At 42.5% G+C, this 21,876-nt stretch overlaps 1 protein-coding gene across 4 annotated transcripts in view; it reads left to right on the top strand.

Moving 5' to 3' along the window:
• CUX1 (cut like homeobox 1) overlaps positions 1-21,876 on the top strand; it is a 1,145,546-nt gene that overhangs the window by 128,553 nt on the left and 995,117 nt on the right. For all 4 annotated transcript variants that reach the window (XM_069226953.1, XM_069226954.1, XM_069226952.1 and 1 more), the window contains exon 2: positions 19,897-20,007. In XM_069226953.1, coding sequence (XP_069083054.1) covers positions 19,897-20,007 — 111 coding nt within the window. The remainder of the gene's footprint in view (positions 1-19,896; positions 20,008-21,876) is intronic.

Genomic DNA, 21,876 nt, shown 5'->3' with positions numbered 1-21,876 from the left:
GTTATCGTCTTACCCTTTCCAGCTAAAATTATAGAGAAGTCATTGAATTCGGTGTTAACCTCAGTGGTAGAGAAATATGCTTTAGTATATCAGACTAAATCTGGGTTCAGAAGTGTTTACTGCAGGGAATCAACTTTTGTGGCTACCGCAGATGATATCAGGTGTATGGTGGATAAGCGACGCTTTGCAGTGCTCATACTACTTGATTTGTCTGTGGCATTTGATAGTCAGCCACTCCATGTTAGTGACCCGTCTGGCCCAGCTAGGGATTACAAATAAAGCTTTACTGCTCTTGAAACCATTCCTAACATGAAGATCCCTGACAATTATGTGTAACCAATTCCTGATTTATTCAATTTATATGTATCTCATTTAGCCACTCTAATGAGATCTTTTGGCTTATCATTATACTCTTATGCAGACGACACTCAAATATTCATAATGATTTCACAGAATATTCAGTCAACAGCCAGGAACTTTCAAAATTGTATGAGAGCAGTTAGTGACTGAATGACGATGAATTGTCTGAAATTAAATGCAAAGAGAACTACATTCATTTTTGGTGCTCTAATGTATGGTCTACTGTTTGCCGAAGGAACTGGGGATAATGCCTATTCCGGTAAAATCAGCTATGAATTTGTGGGTGATTTTTTTTAAATTTTCATAATTTGCTGATCTTCACTAAGCAAGTCAATTCTGTCATATTAACTTGCATCCTTATTTAAAGTAGGCTCAAGAAGATTCTCCTGTTTATCCCACTGCAGTTTCGTAAATCAGTGGTGTCTGCCTTAATTCTGTCTAGATTGGATTGCTGACACCCCTTTCTAGTCATTAACTCTACAGATGTAAAGAGGCTGAAAGTAGTCCAAGATGCAACATCATGGATGATTTATATACCTAAACTTGCATGGTTTCATCCGAATTAGATATTTTGCATTGGTTGCCGGTCAGGAAGCGGTCCATTTTCAAATCTATTTGCATAGCACATACGGCACTGCATGGGTTAGGTCCCAAATATCTGCACGTAAATTCCAAAGATATGTACCTAAAAGGGTATTAAGATCGACATCCAGAAAAAATGTGACATTGCAGAAGGTTAGGAGATGTTGATGGGGTGGAAGATCTTTTAGGCATAGAACAGCAAAATTCTGAAACTCTTTACCCAGAGTTATACAGGATAGTGATGATTACTTATCCTTTGGGAAACAACTTGGAACATGGATGTTTCAACAGAGGGTCTAATTCTTTGTTTCTGTAATTAGGTTTGAAGTGTATATTTGTGGTAATGCCAACACGCCTATGGGTATTTGAGTGCTCTATAAATTGTGTTACTGTTATTATTATCATCTTTGACTTAAAGAGATATGGAGCACAGATCGGTTCCCTGTAAGATCGTTTTTAATTGATTGCATTTCTGATGTAATAATAGAACTGTTAATACAGGTAGTAGTGTATCTCAGAGGCGCTCAGAGCTATGAACTTCAACAAGACCCTTCTATACAAGAGAAACTCTTGTTGGTTCAGTATATATTTATTTCTTATTGTGTACCTTATTGCAGTGCGAAACATGAGATAAGAAAGGTCTTGCTATAGAAAATACTGTAGATTCCTGATTAATTTGAACAGCTGAAACTAAAAGCTGAAAAGATAACTCCAGTAGTCAGTAGAAAATGTCAGGTCCTAAACCATAAAGCTCCTTAGTGTGTTATGTTATCAGCAGTTATATAGTGAAGTTCTGCCATTTGTATAGCTCCATAAAGCTTTTGTGATTTACACCTCTTTCCATTCAGCAGAGCCAGGGTTGTCTGCTGTTAGGTTTGATTGCCGAAGATCAGTTTCAATGTTTGATGTAATCATAGTTTCTATAGTTATTTTAAATAATGTGGAAAAAAGAATGTGTGAGCAATTAATCTAGGGTATTGTTTGTTAGAGATCCATATTCCAAAGGTCTTTGCTGTTCACTTTCTTCCTCTGAGGGGAATAATTTCCTGTTGCCTGGTGTCCACCAACTGTTCCAATGAGCATCATTGTTAACCAGTTGTGTAGACTAGATGCAAAATTGTGAGGATACGGTGGTGAGGTGTTCTGACTTTTTCTAAGATTTATGTTGGTGTGACACATAGCCAACCACATTGATTAGGTGTCCACTTGTGCAGATCTCTAGAGGTTTTTCAGCCATGTGGCATATATGAACTATATTGATGTATGTGAGAATGCCTGTACAAAATTTTCTGATGGATGTCAATTAGCATGCGAGAATAAAGCAAACTGCATTTGTCTTCCATTACCTAGAAATTCAGATAATATAGATCGAATTATATTCCTTTAGATACAGGAAACTATTAAGTGAAATAAGTTGATAAGTTACTGGCCCCTTGACATGACAAAAGAGTAGGTGAGGTATTACTCTCCAGCTCACCAAATCACAAAATAGCTTGTCTTATGAGATGTAGTTGTCCGATCATCAAATTGAAGTAATTTTCTTGCTTAGACTGTGATAATTTGAAGTTCTAAATTCACCTATTTGAATTCACTCCTGACCAGCAAGATGACTGGAGAACAGCACGATAGCAGCACACAAATTAGAATCTATCACTTTAGGTAGTGTTTGGTGATAGCTGGTGGTTAGAACAGGTCGCAGTGGAATACATTGTGCGTTCCAGCCTTCTTTATCAATCAGGAGGTGGTGACGTAGCACTTATACTCCCAGGCAATGCCTATATTTGGAGCACATGTGGATGTGATGTGTTGATTGATGGTGACATCAACGTAAAAAGTGGCTGGTTGCTTGGCAACCGTAGTGTGATTGCAAATAAGAAGCTGGGTGGATGCCTATGACTTTCCCCAATCTCACTGAGTGTATGGGACTGATCTTTGTTCACTATGCTGAAGATTTTAAAAATGACAGCAGTTTACAAAGACTAGCATGCCAGATACTGTTAGACAGTCATACTCCAATGGATTGTAGTGATACTACCACAAAGACTTTTGATTTCCCCTCCCCCAAACTGTTTACTGCATTTGGTTATAAGTATGAAGAGCACTGTCAGACGCACAGAAGTACATATGGTTCATTGTGTTGCAGTGACATGCACATCACATGCTTTATAGTTTCAGGCTTGTCACAGTGAATCACACACCTCCACCGCAGACTATTCTACGTGCTTATTAATTTATGCTGCCTTGACATTAAGCTCATGTGAGGGGGTTATTGACCATCGATTTAGTCCTCATTTACTATGCTGTTAGTAAATCCACCTCTTCCTGTTTTGGAGGCCCACAATTCTGTGGAAACAGTGGTTCAGTGCTATTGAAGCATGTGCGGGGGCCTTGTTAGCCACCTTCTTCCCTATTTGTTGGATTTCATAGGTAGGCCTATCTTCAATTAAAAACCCAAATTGATTTATAAGAATGAGACGTTTTGGAAAAGTATCAGGAGGTTGTCAGAAAGCTTGAGGTCCACTTCTACATTCAGCTCTGTAGTATTGTAGTTATGAGAGACTATTATTTCGCGTGGCTTGAAAAAAATGGTGAAGATGTAAATATGTACAGCTGTCTTGTGAAGGCTAATAGCTGATTGGTAATTTGAAAAAACACTATGTTGAATGAGACAATCAAAACTGCAAAACACAGCGACCGCTCAGAAATTAGCAAGGAAATTGGATGAAAGTCATTGTGAGTCTGTGTGTAGTAAGGAAAAGGGGTGGTAGATCACCAAAAAACCAAGACAAAACCAGAGCATTTCAGATAAAACAAGGCATGCTTTATTTGTGGATACAAAACACAGTAAAGGGGAAAACGTGCCCGGCTAGTAATTATATGGGTGGGACATTTCGCCAAGCTGTGACAAAGTACAGAAGTTGGTGGCCATGAAGTAGAATTGTGTTGTAAGGGTTAGAGCAGGTTTATGAGGATGTGCAAAAGATGATGCTTGTAGTGAGTGAAGGTGATGTAAGGAAAGGGGATACTCTTGACCAAGGGTTTACAACCTTTTCTGTAGTGGGAGCTATTTCTGGGCATTGAAAACTACCCTTGTTAGTGCCTAACATAAGGGTGTTCCATAAGGGTACACAAAGTCAATGTAATTTAAACACTGCTCCTTGATAAACCCAGACCTGCGTCAGTGAACATATAGCATTAATGCACCATTAAAGTAAATGTTAACTTGTGGAGACTTCAGTGATCAGTTTTGTCTGTTTATGAATCACTTTGAGAGGTTAGATTCTGATTAAGACTTGTGTTCTCATTGTCATGCAGTAGATCAGATGAAATCATTTTGAGAGTGAAGCCACAAAGGACCATTACCATTAATACCTAAGGTCCATGCAAACTTCATAGGTATCTACAAGCAAACCTGTCTAGGCACTGACTACCACAGTGTACAGCAGTAAGACAATAATGACACACTAAAGAATCCATGAAGAACTTCCTTTCAAATGCCAGGCACCATATAACAATAAGAGCTTGAAAAAAACAGAAATGAAGTACTGAATAATGGAAGGGAAAGGACAGAGAAAGAAAGGAAGTGAAAAAGAAGAAATGAAAAAGAAGAGGGTTAAAGAAAATGAAATGTGAGGAAGAAAGAAAGAGGAGGCAAAGGATAAGAGAAAGAATGTCAGCAAATGAAGACAAATGAGAATGAAGGACAGACTGAGAAAGCCAGTGAAATAGAGAGAGAGAAAAGATACTAAAAGAGAAGGGTGCGAGAAAGAAAGATTAGTGAATGAGAGAGAAAAGAAGGAAGACAGAGAAGGTGGGGAGAGATCTTGTGAAAGGGAAGGAGGAGCGAGAACAAGTGAAAAAATGAGAGGGAGCAAAATGAGGACAATAGAAACAAAGAGGAGAGAATGAGAAAAAAAAGGCAGGAGATTAGGACGAATAACAAATTATGAGAATAAGAAAGAAAACAAACATAGAAAGAAACAAACTAAAGAGAAAAAAAAGTTGAAAAAGAAATGAAGCGAAAGAAAAATGAATAAAAAGATGAACAAGGAATGAGCAAGTCCGAAATAAATACAAGAGAAAATGAGATCAAGTAGAGTACAAGTAGCAAAGGAAACAAAGAAAGAAGCATTCAAAGTAGAGGAAGAAAAAAGATAAGCAAAGACCAGGAAAGAAAAAGTGAATGAGAGAAACCAGAAGGAAGGTAGGGAAGGAATATGAGGGGAACCAAAAATAAATTACTAAGAAACAGGAGAGAGAAGGGGGAGAAGTAAAGGAAGAAAGTAAAAAAGGAAGCAAAAGGGAAAGGAAAACAGCACAAAATTGTAAAAATGAGGAAGAATAAAGGCATTGAGAATGAAAGAACTATGGAGAGAAATTGGGGAGAAAAAGTAATGGAGAAGAGATTGAATTAAAGCAGAAGAAAGAACTAATGAAACAAGGAGGAAAAGAAATAAACTGTGAAAAAAGGAAACCAGTAGCAAATGAACAAAAAAAAAAAAAGCATTTTTCAGAAGCGAGTGGGCTGCAGATTCGTACAATTTCAGATTTCTAGGCCCACAGAAAGTGTTGCAATGTGTTTTAAAGAGCTGGTTTGACAATATGCAGCTTCCCAAATGTTGACAAGTATCTTGTGCGATCAGCTCAGACTCCGCCTGAGAGCTACTGGTGGCTCCTGATTGACTTGTTGGAGGCTCCCGTCCTTTCCTTTGCGGATCCTAGTGTGGGTGTCCAAGTTGGTGAAGAAGTCTTACATTTGATGGCTGATGCAGGGGCCAGAATCCCCACAATTACCCATCTCTGTTTTGTAAAAACGTGGGAGATAAACACTTAAAACTGCCTCATTGTTCATCGGTATCGTATGGCAGGTGAAAAATTTAGATTTTTTTGTGGGGGAGGGGGGAGAAGTGATAGTGGCTGCACAACTTTGAGGCTCCTGCGGCCCGAGGGCGAAATCCATAATCAGTAGCATTTTGCACACTCCCCACATACTACTTAGCTGCCCACTGCCTTTTGGATGCCTGCTGCCGAGAATGAGGAGGCAGCTCTCAGATACTGGCTGATAGGCATGCAAATAAAGAAGAAACATGGGCTCATTAACAGACTAAGATGGCGCTGTGTTTGGGCTGTGTTGTTGCCTGAAAGGAGCCTCTGTGTTTGGGCTGTGTTGTTGCCTGAAAGGAGCCTCACTGATGAACAAGATTGAGAGGTGAAATAGGAGGAGGACCCACCGCTCACCAATCCTCTCCTGGGACTGCGCTGAGGTCTGCCGGGTACATGACTTGGTGGGCCCTGGGGCTGCGAGGCGGTGGAAGTGAGGAGCGGGTTTGTCGGCCGTTCTGTGGCTGGGCCTGAGAAGCTGTGAAGTCTGTGCCGGCCTGGGCGTGCACCGCTCAACTCCTGGGCTAATCCAGAGAGACTGTCTCTGAATAAGGCGGTGAGTGCGAGATTGAGACCAGATCACCACGATGCAATGGAGAACAGGTGCGCAAGCTGCAAGATGAGGGGGGAAGTGCCCTAAACACCAACATTCGTGCGCCCTACGGCCCCTGAACCACCGACCTAAACACCATGAACCATGCTGGGCCCTTCTGGAGCATTATACAAGCACAGCCTCCAAGCATACATCTACTGCGTATGGGGTGGGGTGGGGGCATTGAACATTTTACAAGCCTACTCTGCTAATGGTCACCTATGCCATAGCAGAACACCATCCTGCGGCCTACTACGTGATATTGGCTGCAGTACCTATGTGCGCCAGGTCTGCTTGTGCCTCTGGAATAGACTGTTTGCGGGGTAAGGCAGGACCGCGATGATAAGATAAGCACGGTGAAGAGGAGGGACAAATATTATTGGCAAGTCAGCCGTATTATAGAAGACCCAAACCATTAAAGAACGCCTGGTGCATTATAGCAAAGTTGCTTCCTGTTCTTATACATGGGAACCTGTGTCGTTCTGGACAGTCTGGACGTCTGAGCTACTGCATCCATACTGGGTGCATCTCATCGTGACATAAGAGAAGTGCTGGACGGGGAAAATTTGAAGCCTGACACATCAGGAAACCAGTGCTGTCATAATCATTTTACAGCACGCTGCAGGCATGGGCAAAGCTGAGGGCAGACAATCCAACACAGTTTGACTTGAGGCGGCCAGCGAACCTGGCAAGTGATGCTGCTGGAGTTTCCAAAGTAGATGAGTGTCCGCCAGATTGTCCTCAAGATGAGATGGACATGAAAACACTGCTGGTTGCTATGAAGTGCAGCTTGTCCTCGATTGAAGCTAAAATGGACACCATGTCTACCATAGTAGACACTATGGCGCAAAAACTGGAAACACCTGATGGGTGGATACAAAAAGCGGAACAGCTCTCTACAGTAGAAAACATCGAGGCCTTCCATGGAGCATGGCGTAACAGTTTGCATATCATAGGAGTGTCAGTGTCGACAAACACAGGGAACATGGAGGATTATGTAGAAAAACTGTGCACGCTTTTTGATGCAAACATCTTCTCTAAAGTGTTTATTGTTGAAAGAGCCTCAGGTCTCTCATGACTCGACCGCCACCAGGCGCCCCTGCACACCCAATTATTGCCTGGCCCTTAAACTATAACACTGCAACACAGCTTTAAGGCTGGCTAGGGAGCAGCAACCCTTAAACTTCGATGGTAACGCTGTGTCTATTTGTACCTGCTTTCACCATAATGGTACAGGAGGGTCAGAGGAAGTTTGTGGCGGTAAAACAGAAGCTTTGCCAGGTAAAAATTCCATATGCAAAGTTGTATCCCGGCTGCGGATTACCTACAAGAGGAAGGATCAGCTATTCATGGATCCCCAACAGGCCCAGGGCTTTCTGTGCAAAACTGCTATTGGTTTGTAGAGAAAGGACACTGAAATGACGCGATGGGGGTCGCCCATTTTGTACATTGACTGAAATATTGGTCCTATGAACTTCATTCACTGCGGCCACAGTCTCTTGTGCTCAGCGGTAGCCTCCTTTGGTCCCTAAACCCCTCTAACCTCAAGGTATACGATCAGATTAGAGGACGACACATCCCGCACTGCCCCGTGCAAAATATTGTTCCACCCTTAGGCACCCTCATACCGGAGAGGGAGAACCCGCCTTGCTCCTGGAGAACATTCCCGTCCCCCCCAGGTTAACCCCATTGTGTAGAATCTTTTATTAGCTACAAGTTTGTTGCATGCAAAAGTTAGATAATTGTGGGAGGGAACATGCATACATGGCAGGCTTGGGCTGTCAGAGTGGCAGAAGGGTGGGATTGGGGGTCAAGTTTTGTCACTTTAGCTATGATTTGCATAGGTTGCAACAGGGAGCAGTAACTTTGATCAAATACTACCCAGTCACTATACTGTACAATACCCTCCCTATGCCCAACCAGAGTCGCCAACACACCCCTGAATCAAGTAAGACTTTCCCCCGTGACACACTGAGATGCCTGATGTGGAATGTACGGGGTGTGGGCGCAGGTACATCTTAGCCTACCTAGACAGACATAACATCCATGTAGCCCTGTTACAAGAGACACACTTCTCACCTTCTGCAGGGGCGACTTTGTTGCAGGATGGGCCACATGTAGGCAGTACTTTACCTATTCCTCATATGCCTGTAGAGCCATCACAGTTATCCATAGAGAAGTGCCTTTCCAGCTCCCTTAATGACGTCTAAGGGTGATACACCATCATTTAGGGCAGAATGAGATCCTATGCCATTATTATAGCTAATTGCTATGGACCTAACATTGACAATCGCACGTTTTTTGATGGGATGTGGGGGATTATTGCAGACATTGGCCCATGCCTCGTATTGTTGGGCAGGGACTTCAACGTGGTGCTAAATGCGACAGAGGTCAGATCAGGGCCAGCCCATTCTTCACATAGTGTAGCTGCCAAACAGGTCACAGATATCATGGAGGAAAATTCCCTACTTGATGCATGGAGACTGGCCAGTCCCGATGCCCAAGAGAGTACTTAGTACTCAGATGTTCATAATAGCTGGTCTGCTATAGATTACTGGTTTATTTCCAAGCAGATGGGTCCCTAGATTCATGAAACCTGGCACCTTACGAGAACATATTTTGATCACTTATTCATTCTCCTGGTGCTGAATCTACCTACCTATACCGTCAGCTTGAACTTTTGGAGATTGAACCCTGAATATCTTCTTGACACTCCATTCCAGGAGGAACTGAGACAGGAAATTGCAGATTTCCTGAACGGTAGCATTGACTCTGTTACCTCTATCGGTACAGTATGGGAAGCCTTTAAGGTTACCATTAAAGGCTTTTGCATTGCAAGGGGTTGCAGAGTGCCATGCTCCCTTCGAGCAGGCCTCTGAAAACTAGAGGCAGAGCTTAAGTGGCTTGAGTCCATCCTGGGTACTTCTGCTGACCCCAAGATAGCAACCATTAAAAGGGAGACATTATCAGAATATAAGGAAGTGACAGAGAGAGTGACTGTCGAGGCAAATATGCCAAAGACCGTGCCTATGCAGAAGGAGAAAGATCAGGTCACACATTGGCTACTATGACTCGCAAACCGTCGGCAGCAAATGATATTCTTGAAATGTCGTCACCGGGGGAACATATTTATAGAGAGACCCCTGGCATACTGTAAGTCTTTGCACGCTTCTATGAAGGCCTTTATAGCTCACATAGGGTAACACAGGCTGACTTCACTAAGTGTTTTGATGAAGTAATGCTGGGCTGGATCAGTGATGCACAGCGTGAGTTCCTGGCTGCAGATTTCACATAGGAATAAATACGAGAGGCGATAATGCAGTTACTGTCTGGAAAAGCCCCGGTCCCTCACGGCCTACCGGTTGATTTTTATAAAGCATATGCTGACTTATTTACACCCATACTAACCAAAGTATATTGGGAATCTAAAGAAGTGGGCATGATGCCACCCCATATGCGGGAGGTGATGATTCTCGCCCTCCTTAAACCTGGCAAACTCTCCAACTAATCTATTCATATAGACCCTTATCTCTCATCAATTGCAACGTCTAATTACTAGCAAAAATACTTGCAAGTTGCCTATTCTTGCTCCACCCATTTTTGGTCAGGCCAAACCAATCTGGATTTATTCCAGGAAGATCAACCTCACACATCTTGCACAACACTATTTGAAATAATGCGTGATGTAGATCCAAATTTGGATGCCGTGGCTATAGTCTTAGATGCCACAAAGGCCTTTGATTCTCTTGAATGGGACTTGATGGCTGTGCTGAGAGGTATGGGGCTCCCTGATGGATTTCTGGCTTTGATAGCCCTCTTGTATTTGCACCCCACAGCCAGAGTGTGAATAAATGGCTTACTTTCAGAGCCAATACGGATCTCAAGGGGTGTCCGCTGTCGCCACTCCTCTTCGCTTTGGCAGTGGAGCCAAGCTACGGCAAAAACACCGATGCTGTATACTATCCCTCAAGATCCTTATTGGTTTCACTTTATGCAGATAATATTACGTTATAGTTGAGGGAACCGCTAAATAGCATGAATAAAGTGCTCCGTGAATTTGTTTATTTTGGGGAATGATAAGGCATACAGATTAATTGGTGGAACCCCACATCTTCCCATTGACACCACATGCTCAACCATTTATACCAGACTACCCACTGCAGTGGTGCTCTGTGGAGTTCAGATACCTAGGGGTGAAGATTACTCTGAAGAAATAGGAAACACTCAGAGCGAACTATGGTACCACCCTCTCAACTATAACTGACAGCATCACTAGATGGCTATCCGTACCTCTGTCCCTAGCTGGCCGTATAGGTCTAATAAAGATGATCATACTCCCTAAACTCTTATATATTTTCCTCAGTCTACCATATCAGCCCCGGCATACCTTTTTTTCCCTGCACTCCATACTCAAATGTTCAGATTAGCATGGGTGGATAAACAACTTCGTATCTGCTGGGGTATTCTCACTCTTCCCTTTTCCTAGGGTAGATTAAATTCTATTATTGCCGTGCACAAGCTCACTATGCTATATATTGGTTCAAACCCTCCCCTTACTTACCACATCTGGCTGTGGAGGAGGGATATATGTGCCCACTCCCACCGGCATCCTACTTAGGCGCTGCACTGCATGTTCCAGACTCCGCTTACTCCAAAATACTGTGCACTACAGCTGCATCTAATGCACTGGCATGCCACAAGGGAAACCTGTCTTATGTTCCCCACATCCCACTTCCTCACAATCCTCTACTACCCGTCACATAGAAAACTACATGCCGAAAACCTCTAAGACTGCTACATTAACCTAAGTTGAGTGACCTATATATAAATGGCTTATTTAAAGCAAGCGCGCATTTCTTTGGGAGGAACTGCCCTAACCACTAGATTTATTCCTGTACATCAGGCTTCGACATAATGTGAAAGCTGACACCCCCAATCTCCCTGAGAAACCATGTACGTTGAACACTCTACACATATTGCTGCAGGCGCAGTCACCACACCGCCTAGTTTCCACACTATACTACAGTATACAAACGGAGGCATCCTTCCGAAGCATCGGCGCCTGTGATTGATCTAACTGAATTAGATATGGAGTTGACAGACGAAATCTGAATGGCATGTTGTACTCCCACTGGACGTGTCGCCTTCAGTAGTTGCCTCCATGTTAGCCACTATACATTTCTGCATAGAGCTTACTACACTCCACATAGATCATACAAGTATGGGTTGCTCGAGGATGACATATGTCAGCCTTGTAACATTGAAGGTGCTGATTTCCTCCATTTAGCATGGGAATGCTGATGTATTAGAGAATATTGGCATGATATAGAAAAAGCATTGAGGAATATGATAGAGCCCACTTTAAAACATACTCCTTTGCTGGCCCTGCTGGGATATTTACAGCAGATTGAACCTTGTTATAAAATGTATACAGCATTGGCGTTACTATTGGCAAAACACGTTGAATTGCCTTTGTATGAGGCAGGGAACGGGCTTCCAAATTCAAAGAATGGTTAACTGACCTTCTTTATTGTAGTGACCAACTGACACTCTATTCGGAACACTGCCTCTGAACTCCAGACCAAGGGACATTTGGGAACCCCTGTGCAGCTACCTGCTATCTCATCCGGATGCCCTTCTACCTGCATGGCCGGCTAGTCCTTAAGCGGTGCGAGCTATATGAGGGTAAGGTCCTTAGCCTAATATGGTGGTTCCACCAAGGTCTGTTTCACAGCATCCTGAGACTGGCGACAAAGGAGCAAGTCTTGGTTATCAAGAATGAAATCACTGTGGAGTATGTTAAGAATGAATACCCATGGTATTCGTTAGCAATCTGGGTAGTTTGAATAGAGGGATTGGTTAATCAAGTTTGACCTGGCATCTGCCTATCACCAGGTCAAACCTGATCCCCACTCCAGACATCACACTGCTTTTGTCTCTCCTGTGGGAACCTTCCGGTTCTCCTGAATGTTTGTCATGGTACCTTTGGTGGTAGTGTACTATGTTCCAAATGAATACGTATGTACACAGTGTGTCTGTATTTCAAGATGATGTGTTGGTTTTTACTACAGAGAGGGAAGAGCATGATCGTATTCTTGATCATATGCTATATCATCTGCATGAGCATGGCTATCTGCTTAAAAGGGAAAAGTGTGAGTCCTTGCCAATGAAGGTCGAATATTTTGGCCATGTTATGTCTGACAGTGGCATTGAACCGACACTGGGTTTGGTCAGAGCTGTGGTGGTTATTGCTTGTGTACTCTGGACAAGCATGGTTTGAAATCCTTTTGTAGGATAGTGGGAGTTCTACTTTCATTTTATTCCTGGTTATACCATGTTTATGAGACTATCGGCTATTATACCGAAGCAAAGTTCCAGTTCCATTCATGTGGGATTGTGAATGTCAGTAGACTTTTGACTGTATCAAGACTCAATTGATCAGTTCTGAAACTCTTAAAGGTTATGTTCCAAGCCTGCAGTGCTCCATCACAGTGGGTGTTAACAGTTTTTGTTTAGGAGCCGTTCTTAATGCACTGAGGGTGGATGGTGAGTTTACTAATGGGTATGCATCCTGTGTTAAGAGGCCGAGTTACATTACTTTGTCATTGAAAACAATAGTTAGTGTGTTGGGTGACTATCTTGAAAATGTTATATTTAAGTGTGTGGAATGGAGCTTCAGGGTGAGTCTGTTTACAAGGCTTCAATTTACATTTTCAGTGGAGGAAAGCTGACAAGTCCAAACTCCAGAAGTTCTTTCAGTATCACTTTTATAGTCAACATGCCTGCATGTGGAAGGAGATGATGTGCAAGACAGTTGCAATTATGCTGTGGTGGCTGTTGAGGGTATGTGTGTGTTTTCTAAAGGTGATGGTGCCGAGATTTTGAAGCAGGTCAGAGTGTTTGCTTAAAAAAGGGTAGCCTAAGAAAGGCCTTTTGTGAAAGTTGCTAATGATTTGTTGATGGAGGATGATTTAGTCTTGTGTGTTAAAAAAGTGATTCCACTGGACTCTTTGATGGGCAGCCTTAACAAGTACCACCCATAACAGTCATCGTAAGTGTACTGTCACAAAACATAGTTTGCTCATGTTTTATTGGCAGCGAATGTGCAAATATATTGACTAGGTAGTTAAAAACTGTAATATGTGCTTGTTGCGAGAATTTGAGTTTCTTCACCAGACGATTGAGTAGCTCCCTTTGAGTAGCTCCCTGTCCGTGGAAGAAGGTAGACGTTGATTTAGTCGGTCTGATTAATAGCTTATCTGCACAGTCTCACTTTGCTTTAATTTCATTAACTACTGGGTTGGTCGGAGGTCCACTTTTTTCGGAACCTGGCTCAAGGGTGGTGGTTGAATTATTATAAAGATGTGTTCCTGAAAAGGGGGTTCATTCAGAGTCCCGTGTCAGACAGTGGTGCACAATTTGTCAGTGTGGAGGTGTTCAAGTTCTTGGAATCTAGTGTATTAAAGCATTTCAGAAGTTCTCTTTGTCATCCCCAGACAAAAGTGTTGTTTGAGAGAATGAAGAGGGTGTTGGGTGGGCATCCAAAGAACATTACCTAACGTTTTCGTTCTTCAGAAGCATGGACTTGTGCAAAGGGTGACATCATGTTTCGTGATCTTGTGGCAGTGGAGGTGTGTGGCATCAACATTGGTGGAATGTGGAGAGTGGGGTTAGAGTGGAGCAGAGTGACAGCCAAGAACTTTTGTAACAGTGAGGTGGCTATGAAGTATGATGATGAGTCCACGTGTCCACAGAAGTTCTCGGGAGACAAATACCTCCATGATACAGGTGAAGGCTTTGGTGCAAATTTCTCTTGTGTGTATTTATGGGGTGAAGTCTTTCCCTATCCCTGTGGATGATGTATTTTCTTTTTGATTTTTTGTTGTTGTTGTTTTTTCTCCTTTTTGTTTATTTGGAAAAGACGACCTCATGTAGCATTTACTTGCATTTGCTGTGCCGTCATGGTTGGGGTTCTGAATTCTCCTAGTGGAATTCCCACAGATGATTATTTAGAACCTTGGAGGGTGTATGAATCTAGGAGTTTGAGTTGCTGAGAGTCAACCTTCCGCCTGCATGTGTCTGGGTTGTTCGCTTTTCTAAACTAACACTTTTTGTTGTTGTTGCAATAAACGTACATTCTTCACATCAACTGTCGACTCTTATTCATGTAAACACTGCATAAAAAAGGTGCTAACTACACTTGTCGCATTCCTCCAGTGTTGGACTTGGACTCTCACTCTGACTGCATTATCGCACAAATGTTGTCTTGGGCTTTGACAGAATGAGCATTAGCTTTGGTGTTGCATCCTCCTCCGCAAAAAAAAAAAAAATGCAGGTGTGGAACAGGGCCTCGTGCACCAGGATTGTTTTACTCTGCAATTGCAGATAAACAAACCTATTGGACAGATCACACTCCTCCTGCACTCACCATTAAGGTACTGAAGGAGAACATTAACAAATATCCTTATTAGAGGTTATGATATGCACCCTGTCTACTATTGTGGCAGTCATAAACGAGCTGCAAGGTGAGGTGGATGAAGGCAGCACGGGATACTTAGTTCTCTCTGTGTCATTCAGTTCGTTATCCCACTAAGTTCTGCTCTCCAGACTACATGTTTGAAGTATTCATTCCAATGCCTTGGCACAGATCGCCTGTAGAGCAAGCAAAGCTCATCCCTCAGCCCCACTATTTTCTATGTTTATAGTGCACGTCTTGCTCAACTAACACATCCCTTCGTTTCTCACCAGAGACCCTCTCGGACAATACCCACATTATCATCTGCCACCTTTCAGTTAGCTAAAAATGACTTCTGGAAATGTCCGTTAAATGGTCATTAACTGGATTAGTAAAAGCTCGAAAATTCAATTCAGACATAGTTCTTAGGAGTAGATGGTAGCCCATCCATCTGGTTCCTGAGTGTGGTCACCAGAGTTTCTGCTACTGACCCACTCCAGTTAGCTCAGTCAGGAACCTAAGATTACTCTTTGAACAGTTCCTTACTCTTATACCTCAAGTTAACAGTCAAAACTAATTCTTAGTTTATACTATTATTCGAAGTAAAATCCTTCCTGTTCATCTCTGGAAGTGTGAGAGAAACTAGTTCACTTACTAACATGTCTTGACTGAACTGCAGTAACGTGCTTTAACTGTCTCTCTATTCTACTTCAGTTTCCCAAATAGTCCAAAAATGTAGCTGCCCACCTCCTGTGCTCACTGTTAATTAATCTCTTCTGACCTGGCTGACATGCACTGTATCATAGTGGCAAAACGCTCTCCTTTTAAGAGCTTTAGCCTCTGTCCACGAGGAAGAGATTAAAGGCCCACATCATTTCTTCACACACTTTTCAGTCTGTCTTAGCTCTACAGCTGCTTCCACCTTCTGCCAAGCTCTAGATGTCTTCCAATGTTGGTGTACTATCATGTAAGCTGCCTAGCGTATTGTAAACAGCTGAAGGCACTTTCTTACAGACAATATTTATTTGTTGTTCATCCAAGTTTAGCTGGTCAGTCTCTCACTAGGACCCTAAAGCTAACTGCGCTTTTCATATGTGGCTACACCAAGGGTGTGCAATTTAATAAAATATCTACTTGTCCATGGGACAGGTTGCTTAAATCAACTTATCCCTTTTGTGCCATGTAGGGATGCGATAAATTATGGCAGCAATATCATTATGTAAGAGGTCTGATATTAGCCTCACTGTTTGTGCCAGGGCTACTACTATGGTAGAACTTGAATAATTGCAAGTTCAATCCCTACTATGGCAATTTCCTTATTTTGCCACCATTCCGCAGATCTATATTCTGGGGCTGGAGGAAGCAGTAAGCAGTAGTTCCAGAGCTGGAATGCCTTTGAGTCTGCAAACCTACTAACTTGCATGTTTTAAGGATTTTCACCAGGTTAGACATTTACTCCTAGCAATGACAGAAGTAGAAGTTCTTCCAGGGTTAGCAAAAAAGTGGTTGGAGGGAAAGTGAACTTGTGAATGCTCAATAGATTTTCACATCAGCAAATCTACTCATGCATATTTATTTGCTTGTGCTAAAATACAGCCCTCAAATGTTTTCTAGGAGGCTTTTTTGTGACTTTTTAAAAAGAATCTGTTACCTAATTGGGTCTGGTGTTAGTAAAGACATTTTGTTTTTATTAAAAGTCTATTTCTGTCTTTATCGGCTGGCTCTACTATGAGTGATCACATTCTGCTCTTCCACAAGAGGCATATTGGCACACAAAGTAGTGTTGTTCAAGGCCAGGAACTACTGTGGCAATCAGTGGTGTAACGAAACTGAAGAGGACGCCCCCCCCTCTCCTTTCCAGACCCACACAGGGCAGGTGCTGTGCTGAGGGGACCTTCTGGAGGGGGGCTGCAGGGCCTTTGTTACGCCACTGGGGCAATGTGTGCTTTTTGAGACCAAAACCTTTTTTTCTTTTTGCCAGTGTTTGTTACAATGGTGAGGACCTGGCAGCTCCCACAACAATAAAGTGTTACAATAGCCATGAGAAAACAAGACACGCATTGATGAAACCAAAAGACTCAAAAAATGTTGGGTCGGTTGGCTTTGCTAGTTCTTGTTTTTTTTTGTGCTTCCCATAATCTTTTTGAAAATGGTTACACTGGTTTTCCATTAAGAATATTTTTCAAGTTCACTTTCCCTCCAACCACTTTTTTCCCCAACCCTGGAGGATCCTCTGCTTATGCCATTGTTGGGAGTAAACTTCCAACCTTTCTCATTATGGGAAAATGTTAGAGAAGAGCTGGTGAAAATCCTTAAAACGTGCAAGATAGTAGGTTTGCAAACTCAAAGGCATTCCAGCCCTGGAACTATTGCTTACTGCTTCTTCCAGTCCCAGTATGTAAATCTGCAGAAAGATGGCAAAATAAGGAAATTGCTATAGTAGGGATTGAAACTGCAAGTATTTAAGCTCTACTATAGTAGTAGCCCTGGCATAATCAGAGAGGCTATTATCGGAGCTCTTACATAATGAGATTGCTGCCATAACATGGCATAAAAGGGACAAGTTGTTTTGTTTACAGGACAAGTAGATTTAAAAGGCAAACTGTCCCATAGACAAGTAGATATTTTATTAAATTCTACACCCCTGGTAAAACGTCAACCTAACTATAACGTCACTGTAACCTTTGTTTTTTCCAGTAAGTCACGTACATTTTTTTCAATGTACAGTAATATCTAATTACTGCATGTTAATACAACCACCACCGAACACGGTCTTTGGCCATACGCAGCAGATTTTTGTGTGCAAGTGGGTGTTTTTTTATCTCATGGTTTTTTGGATGTGTGGATCCTTCACAACTTCAGACAGACCATGCTGAGCGCTGCAGTGGATCTGCGGATTGGCAAAAAAAATGGCCAATTTTTTCCCATGAGGGTTCATCTTACCTATGGGGGTCAGGATACCTGTATACATGTATACTTGAGTGATTTACACCAAGTTACAAAGAGTAATCTCCCTGGATCAAGATCTAGTTTTGTGCCAAATTTGGTGTAAGCCCATTCTGCGGTTCGGGCTGTAGTCGTTGCCAAAATTCCTACGGGAAATTGCATAGGGAAAACTCATTTTGGGACCCTACTTTTTTTCTTGGTCCCTGCTCGTCGGATCACCCTGAAACTTTCCAGACAGAAACTGAAATGACCAGGGCATTAGTTTTGACAATTTTGTGAAGACAAAAGTTATAAGCAAAATAAAAAAACTCTGGCCCTCATTACAACCCTGGTGGACAGTGCAATGTCGGCGGTAGGACCTCAAACAGGCTGGCAGTAATTACTGCCCCATTTTGACATTGGCAGTTGGGCACATGCCAAACCGCCAATGTCCGACACCGTCTGCCACGGCGGTAACGACCGCCAGGCTGGAGACCGGCCGTCACTAGTCGGCCTGTGGGATCATGACCCCACATACCGCCATGGATTTCGTGGATTTTGAACCTCCACACAATCTATGGCGTTAGGCACTATCCTTGCCAGGGAATTAGTTCCCCTGAGTCCACCCCCAACACCCACGACCCCCCTAACATCCCCCAAAGGTGGTAGGGCCCCCTCCCCACCCACTCCCCCACGACCTCCATAGGCCACCCTAAACACCCCCCTACCCCCCCCATTCAAGCACGCACACACCACTTACACACATACACACGCACAAACAAGCACACACACATACACAATACATCCCCACTACACACGACACCCTCCGCAAATAAATACATGCACCCACACACCACCTCTAAGCACTCACAATTACACCCCCATTCACGCACACACCACACAACACCCTCTACCCCCCTCCCCTATCGGAAAATCACCTTACCTGCTTTGGTGGTCCTCCGGGAGGGAACGGGATCCATAGGGGCCACTCCGCCACCAGCACCCCGTCGCCAGAACACTGCCACGCCGAATACTGGTATGTAATTCGGTGGGCGGTGTTCTGATGATGTGGCGGTGACGGAGGAGCAGCCTCCACTACACCGCTGACCGCCGGTATGGCTGCTGGCGGCTCTCCGTCCAAATAATGGCAGAGGGTCGCCACCAGTCATAATCTGGTTGGCGGAAGACCGCCAACACTGGCAGTCTTCTTTCCGGTGGGTCCTCGGCAGTCTTTAAAAAAGGCCAACGAGGTTGAAATGATGGCCTCTGTCTTTTGAAACTAGGTCCTAACTTTTACTACCTACTGAAAAGACAAACAGCGCATTTATGCTAAGCAGCAGAGGCAATAATAATGTGAAAATGAAAAGAACCCTTTCAGGGGGTTAAAACATGATCATAAGGATTGCAAAGACTATTAGTGTAACTTATGGGTCTTTGGTGTAGTTGCCCCAGTAATTGAACTGATAGCACATTAATAAATGATGCGTTTACACGCAGAGAGAGCCCACTAGGGAATTTGTGTAACAGGATTTCATTGTTATGGAACTTTGAGACCAGATGCGGAACACACCATTCTAACGTATTTGAGTTGGTGTAAATTGCAGGCAACACCAGGTCAGCTCAGAATGTGCAAGTCAAAGTACCATATTTGTTTTTTTTAATTAGTCACATTTAAGAATTAGTTTTGTGCACTGTATGTCTGTTTTCACGATTGCGTTGCATGCGGATGACGTAGACATTGCATGATTCGATATAATGTGTAGCAAGATGGCGATGTTTCAGGCTGAGCAAGGCGAGGCTTCTGAAATGAGATCTGTTTTCCCATTTACTTCCACCTGAATTAAAATTCGCTGAGCACGCACATGGATTGCCTGTCATTAGGAATAAAATATATATTTATATATTTTTTGTATATGTGTGATCCTTGCAAAAGCAATTTTCAGATGTTTACCTAAACCGAGGTATAGAACACGGAATGGAATGTAAAATTTAAATAGCAGATGTATGATTTCAAGATTAATTGCCATTTGTAACTCTTCTGCCTTGCATATGTCACAGTATCGTTTTGATTCATTATTAAATTCCTTATCCATTTATGCAGAGGGAACTGGATGCCACCGCAACTCTATTGGCTAACCGGCAAGATGAAAGTGAACAGTCTCGAAAGAAACTTATTGATCAAAGTCGGGAATTTAAGAAAAATACTCCCGAGGTAAGATAGAAATGTTTTGGTGAAAGTGAAGGGTGTTGTGCAACTTCAATATTTGTAGCTATTGTTCATTTGCATATTATAGCCAGGATTCTTAACAATGTGACTTCTGTGGACGCCTCGCCCCCCCTCTCTTTAAAAAAAAAAATATATATATTTTATTTTTTTTAGTTTTCGGCTGCACAACGCTTGCAAAGTCCTATGTAACTAAAAAAAACTCTAATGGGACCTCTGTGGAGCGTGGCCGAAGTACATCTTCTGGTTTTTGGTTGCTTGTTAATGTTTGTATATGAAAAGATGAAGTGAACACAAGTCAATTTGTGTTGAAATGTATGTAAACATGTCAGCAATCTTGTAATGGAGTATCGAGTACAGATGTAATGTAAGTAGAGAGAGGGCTCATTATGTTGTGTTTTTCATTACTTAATTACATTTCTGATGAATAGCAATTTTAAATATTATAATTATTTGTGTTTGTTTCTTAAATTACCGCTCACTCATTTTTTAAGAAAAGTAATTTGCATAGTTGGTGTATTTTGTATTGTCATTCACTCATTGACTTATTAACAGGCAGTCACAAGTGCAGTTATCTTGCAAGCACTAGGGTCATGATTTGAATGGTGCAGAAGGTGCAGTGGCACCAGGGCCAAAAGTTGTCAGAACTCCTCTAAACACAAATGTTCACAAAAGTTTACTTCTAAACAGGCAGTCAGTCACAAGTGCAGTGGCACAGGAGCCAGAAGTTGTCATAACTCCTATAGGCACCAAATATTGCAGTATTTTACTTCTAAGCAGGCAGTCGCAAATGCAGTTATCTTGCAGGCACTAGGGTCATGATTTTAGTAGGTGCAGTGGCACCAGGCCCAAAATTTGTCAGAACTCCTCTAAGCACCAAATATTGCTATATTTTACTACTAAACAGGCTGTCACAAGTGTTGTTACCTTGCGAGCATTAGGGCCATGATATGAATGGTGCAGCAGGTACAGTGATACCATGTCAGAAGCTCTAGGAACTCCACCAAGCACACATAATTACTGATTTTGACTTCTAAGCAGGCAGTCACAAGTACTGTTATCTTGCAGACACTAGGGTCATGGTTTTAATGGTGCAGCAGGTACAGCTGCACCGGTGCCGCAAGCTGTCAGAAGGCCTCTATACACCAAATATTGCTATATTTTACTACTAAACAGGCAGTCACAATTGTGGTTACCTTGCTGTTAAGAGGCATGATTTGAATGGTGCAGCAGGTGCAGTGGTACTTTACTAGCTAAACATTACTATACTCTAATACAATGCCATATTAAATAAGGTACACATTACTAGTTTGGAACCCTGGGATATCAATTCAACATACATCACAACATAAACAACTATTAACGGTTTATCAAATTTAAAACAAACATCATTATAACCTTTTTGTAATATTTATAATCCAGTTCCTAAGATAGAATGCTACAGAAAAAACTGCAAAACCTAATGCCCTTGCCACTGCTTGTTTATTTTTGGTACCACCAAATTATATGAAAAGGTGGAACAAAGTGTTCCTGTGGGAGCATGCCACTGGAAACAATACCTTAGATCAGTGGTTCCCAACCTGTGGTCCGGGGACCCCTGGGGGTCCACGACTGCTTTGAAAATTAAACAATATTAACAGATCAGGTCCCCAACTTTCAGTAATGACTTAGTTGGGGGGGTCCCCGGACCCCAATAATGAGTAAGTGGGAGTACCCGGGTTCCAATTATTTTAAAGTGGGGGTCCACAGAAGCCAAAAGGTTGAGAACCAGTGCTTTTGATATTTCAGGTCGTGATCATGCAGGGCCTTATGAACAATACACAGAAAAAAACAGCCTTTTTTAAGATCTTCCTAAAG

This window comes from Pleurodeles waltl, chromosome 3_2, assembly GCF_031143425.1.
Source record: "Pleurodeles waltl isolate 20211129_DDA chromosome 3_2, aPleWal1.hap1.20221129, whole genome shotgun sequence".
NCBI classification, from domain to species: Eukaryota; Metazoa; Chordata; class Amphibia; order Caudata; family Salamandridae; genus Pleurodeles; species Pleurodeles waltl.
This window is presented reverse-complemented; position numbering and strand designations above follow the sequence as displayed.